Raw genomic sequence first — 24,608 nt, 5'->3', positions numbered from 1 at the left:
CCGTTAGCTCTGCTTCACTCTTGGCCTCCTTGAGAAGACTCTGCAGTACCTTTGCCCACTGACAGCTTCTACCTTCCCTAGGGTCTCCACGTCCTGATTGCTGAAATGCTGTGCACCATGGCACTCGAGTACTTTCTAAGCATGCTGAATTACGCTGCTCCCTTTCAGTTCTGTATTAAAAGTCGTATTGCCCTGAAAGTCCATTTAAAATCAGTACACACCTCAGCTCTCTCACATGTTCTGTGTGACACAGAACAACCCGGGGTGTCCCCTACCTCTGCCGTTCCTTACACATCTTCCTGCCAGCATTTACTCACTGGGTGTGTTGGGTCTCTAATCGCTGCTTATGTAACTTGATCAGATGATAGTTTACATGCTAGGATGCTACACTGTCCAATAACATATTTGCACATTAGTGTCTAAACCCCGAACGTCCCAACAGGACCACATGTGCATTATGAGAGACTGGGCATTTGGAGACAATCAAAGCTTTCATTCTAGTCCAATCAAAAATGTATCTTGAGTATCCTTATGCTTGTCCAATACCAGAATGCTACAGTGTCCAAAGACCCAAAATGTATGTAGCTGCTGCAGAAAAAGACTGAGCAGAGTTTACACCTCACTTTCCCAGCCCCATAATAAATTCAGTAGCCATCTGTGATCTTTACCTTAACACCTTGCTGTCCAATGCCAGGGGATCCTGGGGGACCATAAGGACCAGGAGGACCTGGCTCACCCTAGAGTAGGAAATAGGAGCGTGTTAGGTCAGCTCAATAGCATTCGTTGAGCAGTTCTTAGGTGTACAGCATTGCAATGGGAGCTCTGAGGACAACAGCAAAGCCTAGCACACAGTCCCTGCCCTCAGTCATCTCTGATTTTAAATACAATTTAAATATATGTTAAATCATAATAAATTAAACATATTAATGGACATTAACAGTGGATCCTACCTAGATTCTATTTTTCTTTATATGCATCTAGTCATATCTCTTTTAAATATTATTATGTAGGAAGGTACCATCAAAGGGAATTATCTTTACCTATGAAAGTCATGAATGCAGCCCTTTTCATTCATTCCACAGAGCTTTCTTGAGTGCTCTGACAGACACATTTTGTTCCCTACCGAATGTCTACCTCTCTCCACTTTGCTATTCAGGCAAACAGGAAGCTATACTTTACCCTTAAAGATGTAGCATGAATAATAAATGATCAAATACCCAATTAATCCCACTGCCCTTGCTTGATTTAGCTTGGTCATGCTAGTCAAGGCTTCTGTTAACTTGAAGTGAGAGCATTCTCAACTAATGCACCCCAGTCTGTGCTGGGACCATAGGAGAACTTAGACATCCTAGAAGTGAAAGATACCAAAGCACTCAAGATTCCTGTTCACAGGAGAGGAGCCTGAGCCCTGACAGGCTACTGGGCTACCCCAGCTCCCAGCTCACTGTCACACATATGTGCCTCCTCGGATGACTCGGGTCTCTGGTCCCGGGAAATGATGATGTGATAAACAATCCAAATTGCTTTTTGTACGACATTCAATTGTTCCTGTTCTCAAAGTAATACGTCTTCACGATAGAAAATTTGTCATGCATTTTAAAACATACACATAAAAGTTTAAAATTAACGACTTATTACTTTGATTAGCTGTCGACATTTTTATATGCACTCATTGGCCCTTTAACTTACGCTAAGGAATATTTGTACCCATTCATGTTCAAAGCCAGGCTTTGTACATATTAAATATTTCTCTTCATCCATGCAAAAGAACATACACCAAGTGAAACATACACTGAGACTGGACTTCACTCAAGTTAAGGGAAACAGAAGGATTTTCACTTTCCTCCAGACCTGTGACTTTGGAGGGGACAGATAGCAACCAGAGCAATGTTTTAATGGAAGGACATGGTCTTAGAGAAGAAGTCTGTTGGCTTTGAACAACTGCAAAGGAAAAGGAACAAGAAAAAAGGCAACTCTCCAAAAACATACATCTAGATGCAAAATGGATTAAAACAAAGGAAATCTTTGAAACCATCAGGGTCAGAGGTCATAACCCTTTGGCACTTAGGAGCTGGCATTCACGGGCATCTGCTGCTCGCACTATGGGAAAAGTCAATCTGGTGGCCCAATTAAGTAGAAACACTTCCTTCTGAAATTCTATGGTTACTCCTTTCTCCAAATGTTCTGAACCAGGCAGGTAAAGCCCATCTCTATTTTACACATTCTTGTTCATGGGATTTCTGTTTTCTTAATCTCAAAATAAAAGCAAAGATGAGAAAAGACTCAGCCTTCTGGAGATGACAACTTTTCTCTCTTTAAAGAGTGTTTCCTTACATTTTCTTATACTTTCCAGCCAAGTTGCAATGCCTGTGTATATTTTATGGACCCCATATAAATACCTGCCCACATCATCCCATAGACGAACCCTCTATATACTTGCTATGGGGAGAATCATGGAGTTTAACCAGAGAAGTTTAAGAAACGGTCTTCATTTAATTTTTCAGTCTAACATGAGTAAAATCACAATACACACACACACACACACACACACACACACACACACACACACACACTGAAAGCAGCACCTGGCAAAAACACTAAACACAAGGTTGGTTGGGGCTGTTGTTTTGTTTTGTTGAATGTTTTATACATTTATTTACTAGCTGGGTGTATATGTGTGGGTGCATATACCATGGCACACATATGCAGATCAAAAGTTGGTTCTCACTTTCTGCTACATGAGTCCCAGAGATCAAACTCAGATTATCAATGTTGGCAGCAAGCATCATTGTACACATCTTGCTGGCACTTGATGCTTTATATTTTATTTATTATTTACTTTGAGATTTTTTTTAAAAAGAGTGCATGTCAATATCTAGAATGGAGCTATCCTAAAATCTTAACTATAATGGAATTTTGGCCACTTTTTATTTTCTACCTTATTTCATTAATTAACAAATCCTCAAATATACATAGTACATGGCTTAAGCCTAAATAGCAAATATCTTCATTTAAAATCATCATACATAGCTTTTCCATGACAAAATCCTTCTTATTGGTGTAGGATGACTTACTCTATTAGAAACACCTAAGATCAAGAAAAATGTTAATCATTCTATGAAAAAAAGAATGTGTTAAAAAATTTCAAACAGCTCTAATATTTTAAACATATTTACTGGGATAGTTTTTGGATTTGTTTTTTATTTTAGTTAAGTGCCTTGTTCTGAGAGATAATTCAGAAGTTATCTTTGAAAGTTGTCCTCAAGTCAACTTTTATAATTTTTAGGAATCAGCTTGTTGTTTGGCTAATCTTTCTTAAAACTTGTTTTCCTTTGACTTTTTTTTCTTCTTTGAATTTAAAAGGCTAGTTTTAGAAAAATCCTGTAAAATGCAATATACAAGATAATAACACAAAAGTAAGGTCACTTACTGTATTTTATTCCATTTAAATACAGCTTTGTTCCACAATAGGTCAGAAGACATTTAAGCATTTGTGGGAAATCTGAATTGCTGTGAGCGGTAGAAGCTTTAGCCTACATAGTGTTTATCTGAAAGTTTGATTGAAAACAAACCACTGCCTGGGTTTTGAAGAAATTTCCTTTTTTTTTCTTTTCTTTTATATATTTTATTAATTTATTCATATTACATCTCAATTGTTATCCCATCTCTTGTATCCTCTCATTTCTCCCTCCCTCCCATTTTCCCCTTACTCCCCTCCCCTATGACTGTGACCGCGGGGGACCTCATCCCCCTGTATATGCTCATAGGGTATCAAGTCTCCTCTTGGTGACCTGCTATCCTTCTTCTGAGTGCCGCCAGGCCTCCCCTTGAAGGGGACGTAGTCAAATATGGGGCATCAGAATTCGTGTGAAAGTCAGACCCCACTCTCCACTCAACTGTGAAGAATGTCCTGTCCATTGGTCCTGCTCAAACTATGGCACCAGCCAAGGACAGACAATACATGCAGTAAACTTCGAACCCCTACCCAGATCTACCCAATGGACAAGAAATTTCCTTCTAACCACTGACAGCGAACTGGCTTGGTGGCTCCCTTGAAAAGAATGATCCAAGAACATTGAGGAGAGGAAACTGCCTCACGTCAGGCCCAGAGCTCCTGTTAGAGAAGAGAGGAAACTGCCTCATGTCAGGCCCAGAGCTCCTGTTAGAGAAGAGAGGAAACCCCCTCACGTCAGGCCTAGATCTCCTGTTAGAGAAGAGAGGAAACTGCCTCACGTCAGGCCCAGAGCTCCTGTTAGAGAAGAGAGGAAAGTGCCTCATGTCAGGCCCAGAGCTCCTGTTAGAGAAGAGAGGAAACCCCCTCACGTCAGGCCCAGAGCTCCTGTTAGAGAAGAGAGGAAACCCCCTCACGTCAGGCCCAGAGCTCCTGTTAGAGAAGAGAGGAAACTGCCTCACGTCAGGCCCAGAGCTCCTGTTAGAGAAGAGAGGAAACCCCCTCACGTCAGGCCTAGATCTCCTGTTAGAGAAGAGAGGAAACTGCCTCACGTCAGGCCCAGAGCTCCTGTTAGAGAAGAGAGGAAAGTGCCTCACGTCAGGCCCAGAGCTCCTGTTAGAGAAGAGAGGAAACCCCCTTACGTCAGGCCCAGAGCTCCTGTTAGAGAAGAGAGGAAACCCCCTTACGTCAGGCCCAGACTGTTAGCCAAGCACCAATAACAGTGGTGATGTCCTCATACTTCTCCTTCAAAGTAATTACAAAGATGTGAAGACTAAAGAAGGATTGCTTTCCCTTGCTGGAATAGTGGGCCATGAATAACACATCCCCACAGGCTGCTGTCTTAGACTTCACTCCCAGGACATTGGTATCATGACATAAGATCCATAAACCAATACTGAGAAGAATTAATGTTTATTTTCTTTATGTTATACCCTCCCTTTTTCCTACAAAAATGCCTGTGGTCATTGTAAGACATGTCCCCTACCTTAGAGGCAGGGGGGTAGGTAGGTAGAGGAATCTGCACTCAGAATTGGTCTATTGGAATTCACAAAGACAGCACAGACAAGGTGGGACTCCAGACTTGATTCTCTGCTCTACTATTCATGCTAGTCCTAAGCAGCACACACATGCACAGACTGTGTAGCTGAAACACTGACTGCACTTGTGTTTTCTTTGTTTTACTTTGTTGACCACCAGAACCATTTGCCACAAGCAATCATAAAAAGAGAACTGGTTTAAGCTGGGCGGTGGTGGCGCACTCCTTTAATCCCAGCACTTGGCATGCAGAGGCAGGAGGATGTCTGTGAGTTCAAGGCCAGCCTGGTCTACAGAGCGAGTTCCAGGACAGCTAGAGCTATTACACAGAGAAACCCTGTCTTGAAAAACAAAACAAAGCAAAACAAAAACCAAAAGCAAACAAACAAACAAACAAAAAAGAGAACTGGTTTAACATGCACCACCCCTTTAAGATTTGCTTTTTCTGGCCTTTGTGTAAATGAGCCTGTGTAGGGCAATGAGTAGGTCAGGCTTCTCAGAAAGCACAAATGCCTCTGCTGCTCTGGGCCTCAAGGAGAGAGGAAGCCAATGTAAAATAAAATTTACTGTTGCCCTGATACGTCATATGTATTATCTCATTTACTCTCCAAACAACCCTAGGAAATATGGTTTCCCCCATTTCAGAGTGGAAGAACATAATCTGCACATTCAGCCCACTTTTCATTATGCATAGAATCACATGGAAAATAAAACATGTTTTGAAGCCATTGAGTTCAATGGAATTAGTTCCTTCATTAGCAATATTATATCTCTTTTGAGATTCCAAAATGCAAATGAGAACGATGGTATGTACCTTGCAGGGCTGTTGAAAGAATTCAAATGTTTTCTGTAAAATTTCCAAGCATATACCATTGCTAGTTAATATGTGAACGTTCGATTGTTATTCAACGGGGATTTATTGACCAATTGCTACAAGGTCTGGTCCTCAATAAACATCTGGTGAACAGCAACCTATGCCTATAATTGAATATCAGTTGATATAATCAGAGTCATGATTCACATTACATCCATACTTTGCAGATGCTCATAGTCTGCCTGGAGAGACAAACAGAAAAGTAAATGCAGGCACGTGGACTAGCCAGGATAGAGATGTTAACAGAATATGTGCATCTCTTAGGTATTGAGGTTATTTTTTGTAAAACACTGTTTGTTTTTATTAACTTGTTTCTTAACAAATAATTGAGATTCTTTCATATTTGTTTTAAATTAAGCTTTACAATACAATCTTGAGCAGTTTAAGTCTGTTCTTAACCCTCTAAGCTATTTTGTCCTACTCCCAAGAAACATACCAATGGTACTTGCACTTTGCAGCTTTCCTTGGCTCCAGCTCTTTCCTCCTGATTTCCTTGGACCCCCTCCCAATAACTGATCCCCTGGATGAATCTTCTACTTCCTCTTCTAAGTCCTCTTCCCTTGGCTGGCAGGAAGTCCAGCCCTATTCTCTCCCTTGCTCATCAACTGGCTGTAAGCTGCTTTATTGATGTATCAGAGGGGCAATTGGAGAGTAGAGTTTACACAGAATTTAGACAGTAAATCAGAATTTAATCTACATAATAACCTTATGCCTACACTTAGAAAGAAATGCTTAATTCTGCCTCAAGGAGTTTTGAAAAGTTTATTACAATAGTGGAGATATTTGAGGTGAGCAGGAAGGTAGGAATCTTATCCACTCTAATAAAGATAAACTCAGCAAAAATTGAAGAGGAGGAAAGAATGATATGGGATTTTTTTTGTCAACCTGAAGCCTGAATAGGATCGATAAGCCAGGAATAAGGTGACAATAGGGTCCCAGTCAAGAGCAGCATGCCCAGTGAAAATTGTGCAACAAGCCCGAAATGTAGCTTTTAATTTTCTAATAGCTACATTAAGGAAGCAAATAGAAATAGATGAAATATAATTAATAAGTTTTACTTATTACCTGAAATATTACTCTAATGTTATTAATATTTTAAAATGTCAATGGCTATGTTCTTAATTATTTCAGTGCTGTTTTTGAAGCTCATGTGTACCTTAGGCTGGAAGAAATTTCAATTGTATAAAACGCATTCCAAATGCTCAAGAACTTCTTATGGCTATGACTTTCAGAGAGATTAAAAAGGCCTGAGTGTTTTTTCAGAACCATGGACAGTACCAACAGTTAAATGGATCCTAGAAACCTACAAAGACATCTCCAGGGAACTTAGGGAAATAGAGAACTGCAAAAGGGACTAGCCATTTCTAAAGACAGACTAAGGTCATTTCTCTTCTAGGCCTGGTTCTCGTCCAGTGCCCTCCATCTATGTAATTCCTCCACAGCTCCTTCTCTTGTGTCAAACCAGAACTCAGGAGGCATTCTTCCACCAAGTAAAATGAGTATAGAGACCTATCAATGTGCCTCTAAAAATCTCTCCTGAATTCATCCATCTTTATAACACACACAAGGTTAATATCGTTTGTTCAAACTACAACAGCATCCTTAAGAGTCAGCCTGGAGCAGTTCTAGCACCCTCCAAATGATTCCTCCATTCTACCAGAAAAAAAAATCTTTTCAGTTTCATTTTAACCTGAAAGAAACCTTTTCTTTTGCCATCATGGGAGAATAGAGCTTCCTGCAAGATGCTCCATAGAGTGGCACTGCAGCCGCTTTGGTTCTGTCACAATCACCTCTACTCTAGTAGTAATGGCCTTCGTTCAGCTTCTTGTATGAGACCTGCTCCTTTCAGCCATGAGGTCTTAGACCAGGCTACCCCCTCTACCTTGGGTGTTTGCTTGGCCTCTTCATTACTATATACCCTTCAGATCATATTTGGATGTTCGCTTGGCCTCTTCATTACTATATACCCTTCAGATCATATTTTAAGCACCATGCTTAAAGGAGAATTGTCTGCACAGATGAAATTCACTGCGCTACTGAAAGCACCATTTTCTGCAACTCTGTACTTCTAGTGTGTTAATGTGATCCCAGCTCCACCACCAGTCTGAGAAGAGGATAGATGAGATTTTTCTCCCTTTGATTTCTCAGTGGTTAGATAATAATAGTTATTCATGCAACCTCCTAAGCGTCGGAAATTTACTGAGCAACAGCACAGGAGCAGAGACTGCATAGATTCCTGGTCAGATCTGGGAGAAACCATGGATCTGGGAATTCTCCTTTGAAGTTACTTAAGTTTTCAGCCAGGGCAACCAGTTTATGTATATGAAGTATTAACACATAATAATGCCAAGTGACTATTGCACAGTTTCTCCTTCAAAATCACCCAGACAAAATTGACAGTTTTCTTTTCAGCTAAAGGTATAATGAGATCACAATAGAGAGCTAAGCTAACATTCTCAGGAAAGTTGAGCTAAAGCAAAACCCATCCTTATGTACCTAAGTGACCCTAACCCAAGCAAACCCTTCCTTGCTCTAAGATAGTAAACAATGAAAGGGCTGCCCAGTCATCACAATGTAATACAATTACAAACAATTACGTCATCCCCTGGACCCTTTCCACCATTAAGAAGATGTTTTGACAATTTATTTGAGTCATTTCTGAGATGCATGTGACACCAACTCCGATGGGAGCCTTGGGATGAATGTTTTCATGTTTTCAAAATGGAAAAGGCTAGCAGTGAGCATTTTCTATGTGTAAAATGGTTCAAGTGTGGCCAGGTTATATCCTTAGCGGAAAACCAAGCAGAGAGGGGAAAAGCCAAGAGAGGCATGTTTTGGAAGTAGGAAAGAGGGCATAGGGGAGTCATCAGATTCACTTGAGCCATTCTCCATTTTGAGGTCCTCATTCCTCTTGTTCCAGAGTAAGTTTTGTGTGATCAAGGCTTACTCTGAGGAAAACCAGTGTTATAGATTTGGTCTGTGAGGCTGTGAGAAGACTGTCCACAGCTTCAGCTGCTTGCCAGCCCGTGTGGGATTCACTCTGGGACAGATGCTATGCAGGATGCTTTACATATGTTAATTCATCTAGTCCTCACGACATCTTTTATCAAGCCCGCACATGGATGACAAGGCTGAGTCACAGGGAAGCAAGTTAGCGTGCCAAGTTGCACAGCTAATAAAACCTAACGCTGCCGTCAACCTCACAGTCTGGCTTCAGAGATGGCACCCTCAACTACCATATCCAGATGCCTCCTAAAATCACATACTTTTTAAAAACTCATTTGAGTTTTGGAATGGAATGGAATGTACAAAATCTCAGAATTACAGTATATGCACAATTGAAGATCTTTCAGAGGAAGGCGAGACAAATACAGTAAGATATAAGCTAAGAAGGAACAGTTTATGCAAACTATTTCATGTCCATTTCAGGTACATAAAGTCTATAGCATCAATGTGTCACTGCTTCAGCGATAAAAGTAATGCAAGTTATACTTCAAAATACTGTGATTACATACTGTAACTTTACATATAAACTCATCATTAAGAAACTGTACTGACTGTGGAAACATCATTATTTCAAATTTCCAATTAAAATATTTTTAAAAACCATCTACTCAACCACAGTCCACACACCTACTGATTTTTGTTTTCCAAATAAAACATTTATAACAGCAAAGAGATGCTGAAAACTACAAGCAAATCACAGTACTACTAGATTTTAGTAGCTACAGCAGTCAGAGCTTGAGCATGTTAATCAGGCAGAAATGATAGTTCATTCAGGGCCATCTGGTCTCAGAGTCACGCTTCCTCACGGAAAACAAAATCTAGGGAATTCTGTGTGTCACCTTCAGTAAAGTGAAAGACTGGTAGAAGCCAACCAGGAGAGATTTTCAGACCTGTGCTTCTTATGGACAGTTTAGGTTTCTCCTGCACAAGGTAAGTTGCTGGAAACTATTCAAGGTGGACACCTTCCAGTCCTGTGGTAACAAAACCCACTGATGTAGGAGAAGAGGTAATCATTTGGACAGTGTGATATGTTACTTCAAAAGATGCTTTAAGACTAGAAGGAAGAGTTAGTGTTTGGACTGTACAGAATTCACTAAAGTGATTTTTTAATTGAAGTATAAATAATAGTACCTGCTAAATAACATTGTGAGCATGTTGAATTCCTATGGATGTTCCTCAATGGTTCTAATTATATTAGGCTGTGCACACATTACAATTTTAATAAAATGCCTTATCCTTGGAATGAACTAAACTTTACCCTGCAGATTTGTTGTGGCAATGTACTTGAATTAATGACACTGATGTAAGTATGAACACTATGACATCCCTGTAAGCACATGGCTGAGTCTGTTCCATCTAGTACCCAGCCTAACAAGGTGTATGAGTTACATCCTGGATGTGTCCCAGAAACATCCTGAGAAATGTTGGCAGCTTTTTTTTTTGTTCTTTGGCTCATGAGAGCTTCTGTGTTGGTAAATAATAATATCTAACTGCATAGACACACATGCACACACAGGCTACTCCAGCTGCTGGAGCCACAGGGATCAGAGACGTAGGCATAAGAATGATCTGACTTGAAGTCATTAGCTGACACCCCCTATGACCTGGCAACCCTTTCAAGTTATCACTCTCGATTGTTGTTTCATGTCAGATGAATTAATAAGCTTGCTTAAATTCCTTGTGAGCAGATGTTCATGCAAGTCAAAGCTCTTTCCATATCAGGAACTGATGAGTTACTAACAGTTCAGGAATTGCTGTAATGCTAACAATTCTTTCCTTCCTTCCTTCCTTCTTTCCTTTCTTTCTTTCTTTTTGTTTGTTTAGGTTTTTTGTTTGTTTGTTTGTTTGAGATATGGTCTCTCTGTGTTAACCTTGCCTCTCCTGGACTAGCTTTGTAGACCAGGCTGGCCTTGAACTCACAGTGACCTGCCAGCCTCTGCCTCCCTGAGTACCAGGATGACGGACGAGTGCCACTCCGCCATGTACCACTTTGAGAAGAATGTGAGAGCATGAACAACACTTTAATTAGTGCACAGGAAGCTATTGATGAGTGAGTCCTACACTGTGTGTCCACTGTATAATGTCAGAATTCTAATATTTTTGGCTGCTGCAGTCATTCAATTCCCTGCAGCATCCACTGCCCTCTCCTGATTCCTCTGAGCTTTCTTAGCATCGCAGAATCTAAGCTGAACATAAAAACTAAGTTTCTTATCTAAAAGTGCTTAAGTGTCTCTTACACTTGAACCTAAAGGGCAAGAAGAAAATCCTAAGAAAAAAAATACTTTGGGAAGTACTGTGAATGTCTTGAGATCGAACAACGCAAGGTGGGATATGGAAGACAGCCGCCTCCGAAGATAAAGTTACTGTGATGTAGCACTAATACCATAGATTTAGATAGGTTGAGGAAGGCTGTGTTACAGTTTTCCTTGGTAGAGGAGCCAGGAGGTGTCACCTGTGTTCCTTTGGCCCTGATCTCCAGAGCTCTGCTGCAGGGCACCTTAGAGCGTCTCAGGCAGCTACATATACATTCCACAATCCAGTCCTCCACCTCAGGCATAGCCTCCGGAAGAGAAGATTTGTGGAAAGAAATGCTCCTTAGAAACAACCTCAGAAAAGCCTCAAGATTTAGCAACAATGGCCCATTTAGCTGTATATCACCCACGGTGTTTATTTGTTCAGAATTAGTTTTGAACAAATATGAAAGGCTTCCCCAGGTTGACCCGTTCCAGCCAGCTAGCAGAGGGCCTCGTTGGCAGCAGGCTCGGACCACAGCAGCCTTGGAGTGACTGGGTCTCCAGGGCTCCAGTCTCTGCTCAGTTACAGGCTCAGCTTGGTCCCAGGAAGAAGGCTTCTCGGGCACTTTGGTAATTACACTTGTAATGATTTCAAAGGTTGTCAGGATGTTCTTCTGAGAACTATTACATGATCCCTGGGAGTGGGAGAGCCTGAGGGCCCTCTGAACCAAGGCTTCCTTCAGAAAAATATCCATGTTTTGTTGCTAAGGCAACCGGCGCATTCGGGGCAGAGCAGGAGTGAGTTTCCATGTGAAGAGTGTTCATGGCAGTAATGATTGGTGAAACTGGGCCAGAAGCACATTTTTTTCCTGATTTGGCACATGCTATTTTTCCCCTTTTTTGTTCTTTAGCCACCTTTTCAGGGATGAGGAGACCTTTGATGAAGAAAATCCAGCCCCAGAACAGCAGACAGGGATTGTAATTCATGAGAGAGACCATTCACAAATTCAACGCCATTAGGCAGGCCCCATCTAGAAACTCTCGCGAGATCTCCGTGAACATTTTAAGTGTACAGTTTCTGTTTTGGTCTGTTAGAGATCTAATACTTGAAAATACAGTTAGAACGGTTTCTTTTTCTCAAACGATTTCCTTCTTTCTTTCCTATGACTTCACATGAGCATTATAAACAAGCAGAAATGCCCTTTCAACACACTGTTTCTCACAGTCAGACTGTACTGTGAGAGCATATAGATGTAAATTCTGTGTTGTCTGCAAGAAACATGTGGGTCTCAGGTCAAATATTCAAGAAAGTGTCCTTTTTTTTTTCTAAATGAGGGAAAATAAGATATCATGAGCAAAGACAGATGCTGGGTGCTGATGTGTCCTGGCTCTAACGGCCTGACAACATCACTTACACTCTTGGAACCTCGGAAACTTAATTTCTATAATGCTGACAGGAATATGTCATGCCTCAGAAGACAATATTGGCAGTAGCATATTAAGAACTGTATATATTCCACAAGAAATATAAAATAAATGGTACATATGATTGTAGAAATGTAAGAATAAATAACCTTGCCATGTCCATTAGAACATACAGAATTCTTAGCCTGGAGTGGTGGCTTATGCCTGTAATCCTAGCACTCAGGAGGCAGAAGCAGACAGATCTCTGTGAGTTCTAGGCCAGCCTGGTCTACAGAGTGAGTCCAGGACAGGCAAGGCTACACAGAGAAACCCTGTCTCAAACAACAGCAACAACAACAACAACCGAAAGAAAGAAAGAAAGGAAAGAAAATACAGAAAAATTGAAATTTAGAGGTTTTTTTTGCATAAATTCCAACAGCAATTTCTTTAAAATATTTTCTACCAAAGCAATATATGAGAAAAAAAGAAATCACTATTTGTTATAACATGATTTTAAGACTGAAGAACAAAATAGTTTTTTACATGTTCACAATTTAGAAGCGCCTCCCAGGAGACAAGATGGATTCTTTCCCAGAGCCTTACTCTTAAGACAACACACACACACACACACACACACACACACACACACACACACACGTATAAGATGAAAAAGAATTAACTAATCACTAACATGGCATAACCTTTGGCTAACAGACAAAAAATATTAGAAACTATACAGAAAGTACTAATAATTTCAAAACAGAAATTAAAGACCAGGCACTAAGGAAACGATCCAGCAATTAAGATGATTTGCTATTCTTCCAGGAACCCTGGTTCAGTTCAACATCCACACGGCACCTCACAACTGCCTGTAACTCCAGTTCCAGGGAAATATATGTCCTCTTCTGGCCTCTGCAAGGCACAAGGCATGCACATGTGCATGTACATATCTATGTGCCAGTTGTCATACACATGAAAATAAATAGAAATAATAATAATAATAATGAAGAAGAAGAAGAAGAAGAAGAAGAAGAAGAAGAAGAAGAAGAAGAAGAAGAAGAACCACAACAGCAAGGGAAAGGTGTGGGTGTGGAGGAGCACGAACAGATTTCAGATCCCAGAGAAGATAATAGCAAGTACCTGGGACTTTGGATGGAAGATAGTGGGATAATAGATTACTTATTATTCTGTGTGTAATTTTGAATAAATCATAATCTCAATTCATTGTTATTTGGGAAAATTATTGATTAATGAATAAATAAGGTTTCATTAAGTATATGACTAAATATTGATTATTAATATTCATCAGCACATGTGTGTGCATATGTGTATGCATGTGTGTGCATGTTAATGCATTATGTGTGTGCACATGTGTGTATGTGTATGTGTGCCTGTGTATGTGTGTGCGCACATGGGTACACATGTGTATGTGTATGTATGTTTGCATGTGTATATGTGTATGCATGTGTATGAGCATGTGTGTGTATGTGTGTACATGCTTGTGCAAGTATGTGTATATGTGTATGTGTGCATGTGTGTATGTGTGTGCATGCACATGTGCATATCTATGTGTGTACCTGTATCTGTGTACGGGTGTACACATATGTATATGCATGTGTATATATGTGTACATGTGTATATGTGTGTGCTTCTGTACTTCTGTGTGTATGTGTGTGTATATGCATATGTGCATGTTTGTATGCATGTACATGTGCATTTATTTATATACATGTGAATGTTTGTACATGTTTGTGCATGTTTGTGTGTATGTGTGCACATATTGCATATGTGTATGTATGGGTGTATATTTGTGTATGTTTGTACATGTATCTGTGCATGTGTGGATCTATTTATATGTATATGTATATATGTGTGTATGTGTATGTGTGTGCATGCTTGTGTGTGTGTGTGTATGTGTGTGTGTGCATATGTGTACCTGTTGCTGGGAATTTAAACCAAGGCCTTTACTAAGTAAGTGTTCTACCACTGAACTACACGCAAGTTCTCTCACTTTCTTTTTGTTTTTTATTTTGAGACAAAGTCTTACTAAACTGGCCTTGTGGCCTCCCTACCACATCCACTTGAGTAGCTAGAATTATGAGCCTAGCTGAAATTGGTAGGTTTTAATGGCAGTAAACTTTGTGTTAGAAGTTGGAAGATTCTAGTTCAAGGCCAACCTAGGCTTCAGAGTAAGACTCTGAATTATTATTATTATTATTATTATTATTATTATTATTATTATTATTATTATTGATGATATAGAAGAGAGAGAGAAGGGTGGAGAAGAAAACTGGGAATGGTAGGGAAGATGCAGTAAGGGAGAAAGAGAAGGAGAAAGGATGTGAGAAAAGAAACTGTAAATGATTTTTTTTTGTCTTGTATAATTTACCAAATCTAAATTTTAATTAGATTTTTTTAATTTAAAATATGTTTGAGTCAAACTCTGCCAAGACAGGGTAAGAAGGTGCTCAATACTTCCTGCCTGACAAATGTCTGTCAGATATATTGGGACAGAAGGCAAGATGATGCTCCACCATTATAGTTTTGGGTGGCTATTCAGGCAGCAAACTGTCTCTGGCATCTTCTCATTTAGGAAGCTGCTAACCTGCACTCCTTGTTTACTCAGGTAATTAATTTTATTCCTTCTCAAGTCGCTGATGGTGTTGAAGACCAGATAGTTTAGTTTTACAATTAAGCTTACTTGTTTAAGGGTTAGAATGTTTTTAAGTCTAGATAGATATTTTAAGTTGATAATGATCAGATATAATAGATATTGATTTTATGTTCAGAATTTTAGACTCACCGAAATAGGAAAGTTGTTTTCTTCAAGGCTGCCAAATACAAATAGCCAAAACACTATGAATGTAACATTTATATAATTCCTGATTGTGTCATAGTTCTTCTTGTGATATATGTGTAATAATATAAATGTATATGTAAAAAATAAAAAAATGTTTAATAAAAAAATCAAAATATGTTTGAAGGGTGTGGTGGAATACACCTTGAGTGTCATAACTTGGCAAGCAGAGGCAGGTGGATCTCTGTGAGTTGAAGTCCACCCTGGTCTATACAGTGGGTTCCAGGTCAGCCAAGAGTACATGAGAACCTATCTCAAAAACAACCTCTGCTTAAAAAGAAATAAAATGAGAAATAAAAATGTTTAAAAACATTGATATGAGATTTGATGAGATCATCAAGTATCTAGGGGAAGATGATTCCTTCTTGAACATGCAATGAAAACCAAGCACAGGGCTATTCTGTCTATTACAACCATCCCTCCCCATGAAGAAGTTCGAGAATTAACATCTAAAGTTTATGGGGAAAAAAGGTTTATTTCTTTAAAAAAAAAAAAACCCAAGTAGAGAGTCTATTAGGCATGAAGGAAAGTGATGGTATAATGGTAACTCTTTAAGGAGCTGTCTCCACACCCCGTCACTGCCACAGCCATCACCAGTGCCACCACAGCCACTGCTGTTTCTTCCTCCACAGTCCTGACACACACACACACACACACACACACACACACACACACACACACACCAGTCCTGCCTCAGAGGCACCAGTCATCTCTAGGCCGGCACAATCTCTCTGTATTTCTACCACAAACCTCTGCCCTGAGACCATAGTTTTAAGCCTCTGATTTACAAATGCAACAATTCACATCTTGCTTGACCAATGGTTCCTAGAAATGTGTATGCAATGTCAAAAGAATATGTTTTTTTCTTTTGGCAGGATTTTACCTACAGCTGAAGCAATTTTATGAAAACTATTCAGTATTCAAGAGAGTCACTTCTTTCCCCAGAGAGAATTAATCATAGGCAAGGGCTGGAAAAGACATTTCCCTAGTTGAAGCTCAAGCCTGCTCCTGCTGAGAAGCCCATTCTATTTTAATTTGCCAATTAAAAGTGGCCTGGGAAATCTCAGACTGTCATTATCTCATTAAAAATACATACTCCTCACTCTCTTTCCTCTCTCTGGAGAAGTAACACTCAAGCAGCCCAACTGTTCTCTACAACATAAAGTTACCATCATCCCCAAAATATGACCTTTATCTGGGGTCAATGGAAGATGGCATCTCCTGCAGTTAATAACTGCCCTAAAATCTACACAACTGCTGTTGTTACTTCTATGGACAAGTTACTAGATATTTATTACAATTACAAAATTTACTGAACATTGAGAAGAACTGAAAAGGAAATAGAAGTATTGTTTTCTGCAAATAAGCAGCCAGACATATTGAAAAGGAAAGTCCTATAACCAGGTATTTTTATACCCTCCACTTAAGAAAATCTTTGAACACTTTTTGACTCTCATTACATCCCTACCCTCTGCCATGCCAGATTATGTATTGAACGATGGTGCAAACACTGGGCAGATGGTTAAGATGGCTGGTTTCTGCTTTTATGCCAGCCATAAATCCTATCCTCTAATAAACGGTATGTGGAGATGGTTAATGGGAGAAAATTGGAATAGCTGGAATTGTGTTGCCTGGCACTGCTTTTCAGATTCCAGTGAGCCATAAATACTAGACATTGAGAGTAAGACAGAGACACATGGGAGATGCTGCATGGTGCCTCACAGTTAATAACGCCCTTCAAGAGGAAAGTAATAAATGATAAAGGCACAGCCCTGCCCTTTTGTGTTCACCTGAGCTTGAATTTGTGCACACACCTGCAGGTTACTAAGTATTTCCAAAGGCACTTTTCAAGTATTTAACTAATCGCTACCCAATAAAGCACACAGTAGCATAGTGCAGTAGGGAGAGGCTCTCTGTCCATGACCAAATTAGATAAAAAGAATTTACCTTATTTCCTTGAAATCCCTTTGGGCCTGGATCCCCTGGAGGTCCACCAATGCCCTGTTCCAAGATGAAAACCAAGAATTAGTTCATGTGCCAAACTAGTGGGACAACAAAGAAAGAACAGGGAGTTCTTCAGGCTTCCTGGAGGTTCTGATGTCAGTATCGAGACCGTGTGGATCAGACCTACTTTGGGGTCACACTCAAGTAGAACCCGCGTCGTATAATGTTCCTGAGTCACATTAACAGCTTTTACAACAACACATACTAAAAGCAAACTTGTTTTTTAATGGGATGTTTGTTTTCTAAGTCTGTGTTTTAAGCTTCTTTCTGTGTTGGACTCTTCTTTTAGAAATGGTTTTGTCTATCAGTTAACACACACACACACACACACACACACACACACACACACACACACACACATCATTGAAAGCTGTCACTTGGAACCGCACTCCATCACCTTGCTCTGGCAATTCTAAGCCAAAGCAAAGAAGCTGGTTAACTATACGTATCCTAAGAATTTGGGGGGTTAAAACCATAACTTTCAGTCTGTTTGGGGAGGTGTGTTTTGTTGGCTTGGCTCTGTTCTTATGTCCTGTTTTGTCTTTGTACTTTCAAGGATGGAGGTCAGGGTTTTGTGCTTGCTTGATAACCACTGAGCTACATCTCCACACCTTCAGGGGATTCTTTTTACAATTTTGCAATTACTTCTTTATACACATCTACATCCATTGTTATTCTAAAAGAGAAAAGTCTCTTCGCTGGAAAAATTGATGCAAATTATTTTCTGTGGTTCAGCATATAACTAAATTTTAGACTCATTCCATGTTTTCAAGAATTAACTACTTTCACTGAAAGATTAATATATTTAGATAAATACATTTGGACGAAAATATACAACTCTAACAATTACATTATAAAAAACAGTATCTACTTTCTTCTCATACCTACCTGACTTCCTCCATTTAAATTATTTTCCATCCCCTTAGCTATTGACTAGATGGAGTTATCAGGTTTGTTCATAAAGTACCTACTGGTGCCTGTGTTTAGAGAGCCTGAATTAATCAAAACATTAGTAAGGTGATTTCCAAACTTGGCTACATATTAGAATCATCTGGGAGCCTTTAAAAAAATACTGGTGCAAGGCTCCATTTCCTAGACACTTTAATTTAATTGAAGACAGTGTGAATTGGCCAAAAGGGTGATTGTTGCTGCTGGTGGTAGCGTTTTGTTGTTGTTCAAAGCTCCCAAGGTAATTCTAGTTCAAACTTAAGTTTGACTTTTGCTTTCTTACCTGAATTCCTCTCGGTCCCTTTGGTCCATATGGCCCTGGGGGTCCCTAAGGAATAAAATTAATGGTAAGTCTCTATAAATATCCATCTTTATGACATATAAATTTTAGATCCAAAAATATGTTCTAGTGACAGTCACTCTTTCCTGGCTATTCAAACATCAAAGAGAACAAATTGAAATGATCTTAATGATCCTAATTAGCAAGAGACCTCAGAGTCAAACTTTGCTTCAATAAATAAACTCCAGGAAAAATCCAATTTTTTATGTTGATACCTGGTTCAAAGGAAAGAAATTGCTTCACAGAGTTCCTTAGAAATTCTATTAACTATAGAAATCTCTGTAGTTAGTAGAATATTGTTTTCCTCCAGAAAACCAATGCCATTAAATCAGCGGTGAGTGTGCCTGACAGCTAAATTGTTGTTCTCCCCACCTCGGAATTTGGCAAAACACTGATTATAGTCAATAACCTTGCAAAATATTTCAATATGTCCCATATCTCAAAATACATTTACAATTTATTTTATGTGAATACAATACAGTCTAGATTACCTTTCCCCCAGATTTCTACCTTTCTTCAAGTTATTTGTCATGAATTAGGACCTACTATAATTTGTTACTCATATATTGCTTTTGACACTAAAGTGCTACTGATGTGTCTCGTTTTAAATAACCCTAGAATTGACAGATGTGTTTACTTCTTTGTCCTAGTCTGATTCATCAATAAGGGCCCTAGGCTACTGAGGAGTCTGTCTCTACATTGTCTATTGTGTATACATGGGAAGGCAGAAACTTGATAAAATAAAGTTTCCTGGCCATCCATGGTCATTACATAAATACAAATACATACATATGCATATATACACATATACACACACATATATGTATATATCACTAGCCCTCTTCTAGGGTCCTTAGTGATGAATCAGGATAGGACAAAGGTATATGTATATTCATACATAACTTACGGGATGTTAAGATTAAATATTGTTTATCCCCTTGCTGTTTTCTAATTTGATGTATAAAATCATGATAATGTCTTAATTTCATTTCTTTGATTGAAAGCATATCTGGATATTTTCATCTTTTTTTTAGCTATTTGTTTCTTTTTGTCTCTTAATGTCCTTCATACATTTTCCTTATGAATTTGTGTGAACTCTTTATATCAAGAATGGCATATTTATGGACCTTATGCAAACATATATATTAATCTTTTTATATCTTAACATTGAGATATACTTAATATGAACCACTTCTTATGATTGGCAGTATTTTTTGGCACAGAAAACAATGCAGCATTTTACAGTATCTTAGTAGATGAAATCTGTTAATTATTTTTTCAACCATTTTAATCTCACAATACTTCCCCAAACATATGCCTTTCAATCTTTTTTCTACGTCAAGGATTCACTGTTCTGTACTTACCAATTCCCACGTCCTTCCCTCATTTGAGTGTATTTGTTATCTCACTTTGATTTACCCAGAAGTACTCACCAAGCCTGCACTCTGCAGATCCAGCTGCCTACAGCTTACAGTAGTTTATCAGCAGGCCAGTATCATTATTTTATCCTCTTCCTTAACCTTCTGCCTCTTCTCTTTTGCCACTTCCATCCATCCATATAACACATGTTTTGTATTTTTGGCAACCTTCATAGTCAATAGTCCTTGACTAAAACGGCAACTATTTATATTATGCTTTCTGGGATTGTTTACCGTTATATTTTTAGGATATACTGTCTACATAGTTTGGGTCTATTAGGGAAGACTTTAACATGATAAATTGAATGTCTCTCTAGTTTAAGTTCCTTACCCATATTTATTTTGAACTAAGGTAAACAGTTATACTACCGTTTATGTCTTGCTGCATTCCCAAAATTCCAAACCTTTATATCTAGTTCTGCCACACGCTTCTTATAATTTCGCTAACTTCATAGAGCTTTTCACTCTTCTGTGTGAAGTTACCTCAGAAGGTCACCCCAGTGCATCCAACTGCACCTCACATTGACTGTTGGTTATTCTTTCCACCATAAAGTGCAGTGGGGATGACCTCAAATATTCAGATGGCACAAAGTAGCCTTAATGGTCTATGAAAAGGGCTGGGGGTGGGGCTCTTTATCTAAGTTATCCATATATCCTTTGGGTTTTTTTTTTACTTCATGTCTTACAGATAGGAAAACTGAACTCCAGATCTTGGAGAGCTCCACATAATTCATTCCAGAAATTCCCCCTTAAAGAAACTCAGACCCAAAGCGATCCCAGCTGTTAACATTTTTTTTTAAATGCTTACCTTGTCACCTTTCATTCCTGGTTTACCACATTCTCCTCGTTCACCCTACAAATAAATAAATACAAACATGAACACATAAATAAAAATAATATTGACAGTCTTCAATATTCCAAGTTTTAGGAAAAGACTCCCAGCACAGTTACATAAGACACCCACTCTGCACAATTTTACATCGTTTTCATCTTCAGTATTGAGGGGGCATTGAACTTTGAAATTTTTTTGTCCATGAGTTATCCTAAGTTCATTCTAAAGTTATTTACATCGGTGGTACTACTTAATTAGTGTGTGTTTGAGGTTTGATGAGGTTTGAGAGAGAAAGGGAATTTGAATAAAAAATAACTGATCATCTACCATATGTTGCACTCTCTTTGTACAGTGATCTGATTCCAAATGATGCATCAATGAAATCAGCTTTACAATTCTGTTCTTACAATCAGGAAATGTAAACTCTCTGAGTTTACACACACACACACACACACACACACACGCACACACACACACACACACACACACACACACACACACACACACCCCAGAACCCAGCTCCCCTTTAACTCAGTCACTATGTTTTTCATAATATCATACTCCTGTCTGAATACTCCTGTCTTGATCAGTTAGTGTCACTAGCACATAAAACTGATAGAAAGATCCTGAGACAAGACTGTATCATATCTGGAGAAGGCAACCATGATGAATTAGCAAAATTCTTCAGAGAAAAATGGTGCTCAATTCTGAGCATGCTGCATAGTTTTCATTATCACACTGTTTGTACTATCCTGCCTAGTATGTTTCCATGGAACTAACATTAAAATTATGCTTTAGGGTCTCTAATGGTATTTTGCTATGAGATACTTGGTATGAGGAATACCACATAGCTTGTAAGAAGGAAATTCTTTTCTGGAAATATGGAATAAACTGAGGATATACAGTAAGTGAAATAAACTAATGCAAAGACAAATGCTCCCATGATTATAACTTATACATGGAATCTAAAAAGGTTGAATTCATAGAAGCAGAGAAAAGAGTGGTGGCTATCAGGGACAACATGTGGAGTTTAGTGAGGTATTGATCAGAGGACACAAAGTTTTAGTTAGGTGAGAGCAATTAGTTCAAAAGGTCTATTGTATATATAGTAATACATACAAAATATGTATTGTATAAGATGGCTACAGCTAATGACAGTTTTGCTCTTGATCACTAAAAGAATAAACGTTAAGTGTTATCACTATAAAAATGATGTGTGGTAATAGATAACTTCTTGAGTCATTGTGACTATTTCATAATGCATGTAAATTCAAAGTATCATATTACACACATAATACAATTCTCACAATTAAAATGTTCAGATCAATACTTTTTAAAAACAAGTTTTACAGTTGTGCAAGTGGAACGAGAGCCTCTGAATATTAGCCCGTTCTCTCAGACTTGTCAAACTTCTGGTAGTTAGAACTGAAAAGTCCCGGCCAATTAGACAGAAAGGACTCAAGTTTCCTCAAAACACTAACATCTGCTGTCAGTGAAAACTCTCTAGCACCTGAAAACGATTCCGTGTGTGTCCTCATTCTGTGCCTCAAAACAACTCTTATTGCTAGAGTGAGGAAACTCGATTGTAGGGTTGGTGGTTAGCTCGGATGCTCGCATTGCTAGTCCAGAGCTCTCCCTGTAACCTCTGCTTCCACGCTGCACGCGTTACTTGGTGTGCTGCTGCACGGCGACGTAAGAAAAGTGCACTAGAGTGTAAAGCAGTGTACCGCGCCTCTTAAGAGGAAGGTAAAGTGTGGAAATCAATAGCTGAAGTGGCAGTGTTTTAGTGATACAGTATGCTGCTCTGCACTAAGAACAGCAGACCTGTACTTACCATTACAATGCATTCGTATTCTTGCCCAAGTTTTAGCTCATTGCAAAACAGCAACCAAACCAACCACCAGGCTGGAGGCCACACTTTAATGATCTTATGATCACCAGTTATGGGCACAAAATTTGTGCCTGGGCCCTTCTGTGATTACATTTTTCCCCCCAGCAGATATGTAAAATACTGTCTTTACATACAAATCACATTTGTGTGGAAGGAATATAAGGCCCAGAGACATTACATTGCCACGACTGCAAACTTAAGTCTGTTAGACTTCCTCATTTAACACTATTATCAATGGGATTAGTGTTATTAATCACCCATGGCTCAACAAGGCACACTGCCTGAGTTCCTGCTAGCATTGGGAGCAGAAGAGACAAAGGTGCAGCTCTCACGGCCAACTATGATCTGCTCAGAAGTGGTCTATTCTTGCCACAGCCTATGACTCAAACTGACCCAAACTGAATCTCACTGAGAACAAGCAGAACATTTAATCTAGGATGTAAGTGGAAAAATCAGTCTTGAAGTCTCAATTAGAGCACAATTAATGCTCCTAATGTTGGATGGGAACAAAATGAGTCAACTACTAAAATATCAAACAGAAAACTACCATAAATACACTCAAAATTCTTTTGGCCAGAATTCACATTCCATTTGTCCCCAGACAGATTTGTTAGCCATAGGGTCCTGAGGAACAGCATTGGTTTTGTGGGCAGATTCCCATCAATGAAAACATTGTCTCCATCTGATCTGCCTCGGCAAAGGCTTTTTGTGTGGAGGGGCTCATGAGTACCCATAGAAGAGTCATAATCATGTAAGTAAGTGCTTCGGGGAGCTTTAAACATATCTCCCCTGTCCCAGTCCTAACTTCCTAACACTGTTCCTCCTGGTTAAATCTTGGCCTGAATATCAACAGATCTGCATCGCTTGTTTGGACAGCTTATATTTTTCAAGTAAGAACTCTTCCAGTGAGTCTAATTCCCCCAGAGGTTAAGTGAATCTTCATACACACACACACACACACACACACACACACACACACACACACTTAAATCAAGGTGAATAGGCTTGGATGGCAAAGGCAGGTCGATCACTGTTAGTTCGAGGCCAGCCTGGTCTACAAAGCAAGTCCAGCACAGCTAAGGCTACACAGAGAAACCCTGTCTCGAAAAACAGAAAAAACAAACAAACAAACAAACAAAAAACAAACAAAAAAGATAAAGAGGTTTATCCATAAATTTTCCTCATCAAAAATTTAAAAATTCACAATATATTGCCACGCCCATTAATATTTCTATATGAATTATCCAGTAAGTAGGTAAATCATCCAGGCCTGTGTTATTTTGGTTCCATGTAGGAGAGGAAACAGTCACTCCACTCATTTGAGTTGCTCATGTCTTTCTAGATGCTACATTAGGAAACATTTAAGTCCAACAGTGCTGGAGTACATCTACAGGCCTATGTGTAGGTTTTCTCTTACTCCTTGTGGGGCCCAGAAGCTCACATATCATGTTTCTAGATAGTTGAACATTATAAAACCATCTATCAAACTAAGTTCTGGCTCTCTACTTGGAAAATGTACTTGTAGAAATAATAAAAAGAGCTGGGGATGCAGTCCAGTTGGCAGGGTGCTCGCCCAGTATTCTTGGAGCTCCGGGTTCATCACCAGCATCCAATGAACTGGGAGTGTCAGAGCACACTTGTAACCTCAGCTCAGCAAGTAAAGGAGGGAGGAACAGAAGTTCAAGATCATCCTCCACTACATAGCAACTTCAAGGCTAGCCTGAGACAGGTGAGAATCTGGCTCAAAAAATCAACAAATACATTGCTTAAATACCCATGCAGCTGTGGCCAAGTCCCAAAGCCTCCAACTTTC

General features: G+C 39.2%; 1 protein-coding gene across 1 annotated transcript in view; it reads right to left on the bottom strand.

Annotated features, from left to right (window-relative positions):
* Positions 1-24,608, bottom strand: part of COL28A1 (collagen type XXVIII alpha 1 chain) — a 156,968-nt gene that overhangs the window by 109,797 nt on the left and 22,563 nt on the right. Inside the window, exons 9-12 of the mRNA XM_084786801.1 lie at positions 20,881-20,925; positions 18,598-18,642; positions 17,310-17,363; positions 669-737 (exon numbers count right to left, since the gene is read on the bottom strand). Coding sequence (XP_084642927.1) covers positions 669-737; positions 17,310-17,363; positions 18,598-18,642; positions 20,881-20,925 — 213 coding nt within the window. The remainder of the gene's footprint in view (positions 1-668; positions 738-17,309; positions 17,364-18,597; positions 18,643-20,880; positions 20,926-24,608) is intronic.

Source organism: Acomys minous, assembly GCF_964271855.1.
Source record: "Acomys minous genome assembly, chromosome: 6".
In the NCBI taxonomy this organism is placed as follows: Eukaryota; Metazoa; Chordata; class Mammalia; order Rodentia; family Muridae; genus Acomys; species Acomys minous.
This window is presented reverse-complemented; position numbering and strand designations above follow the sequence as displayed.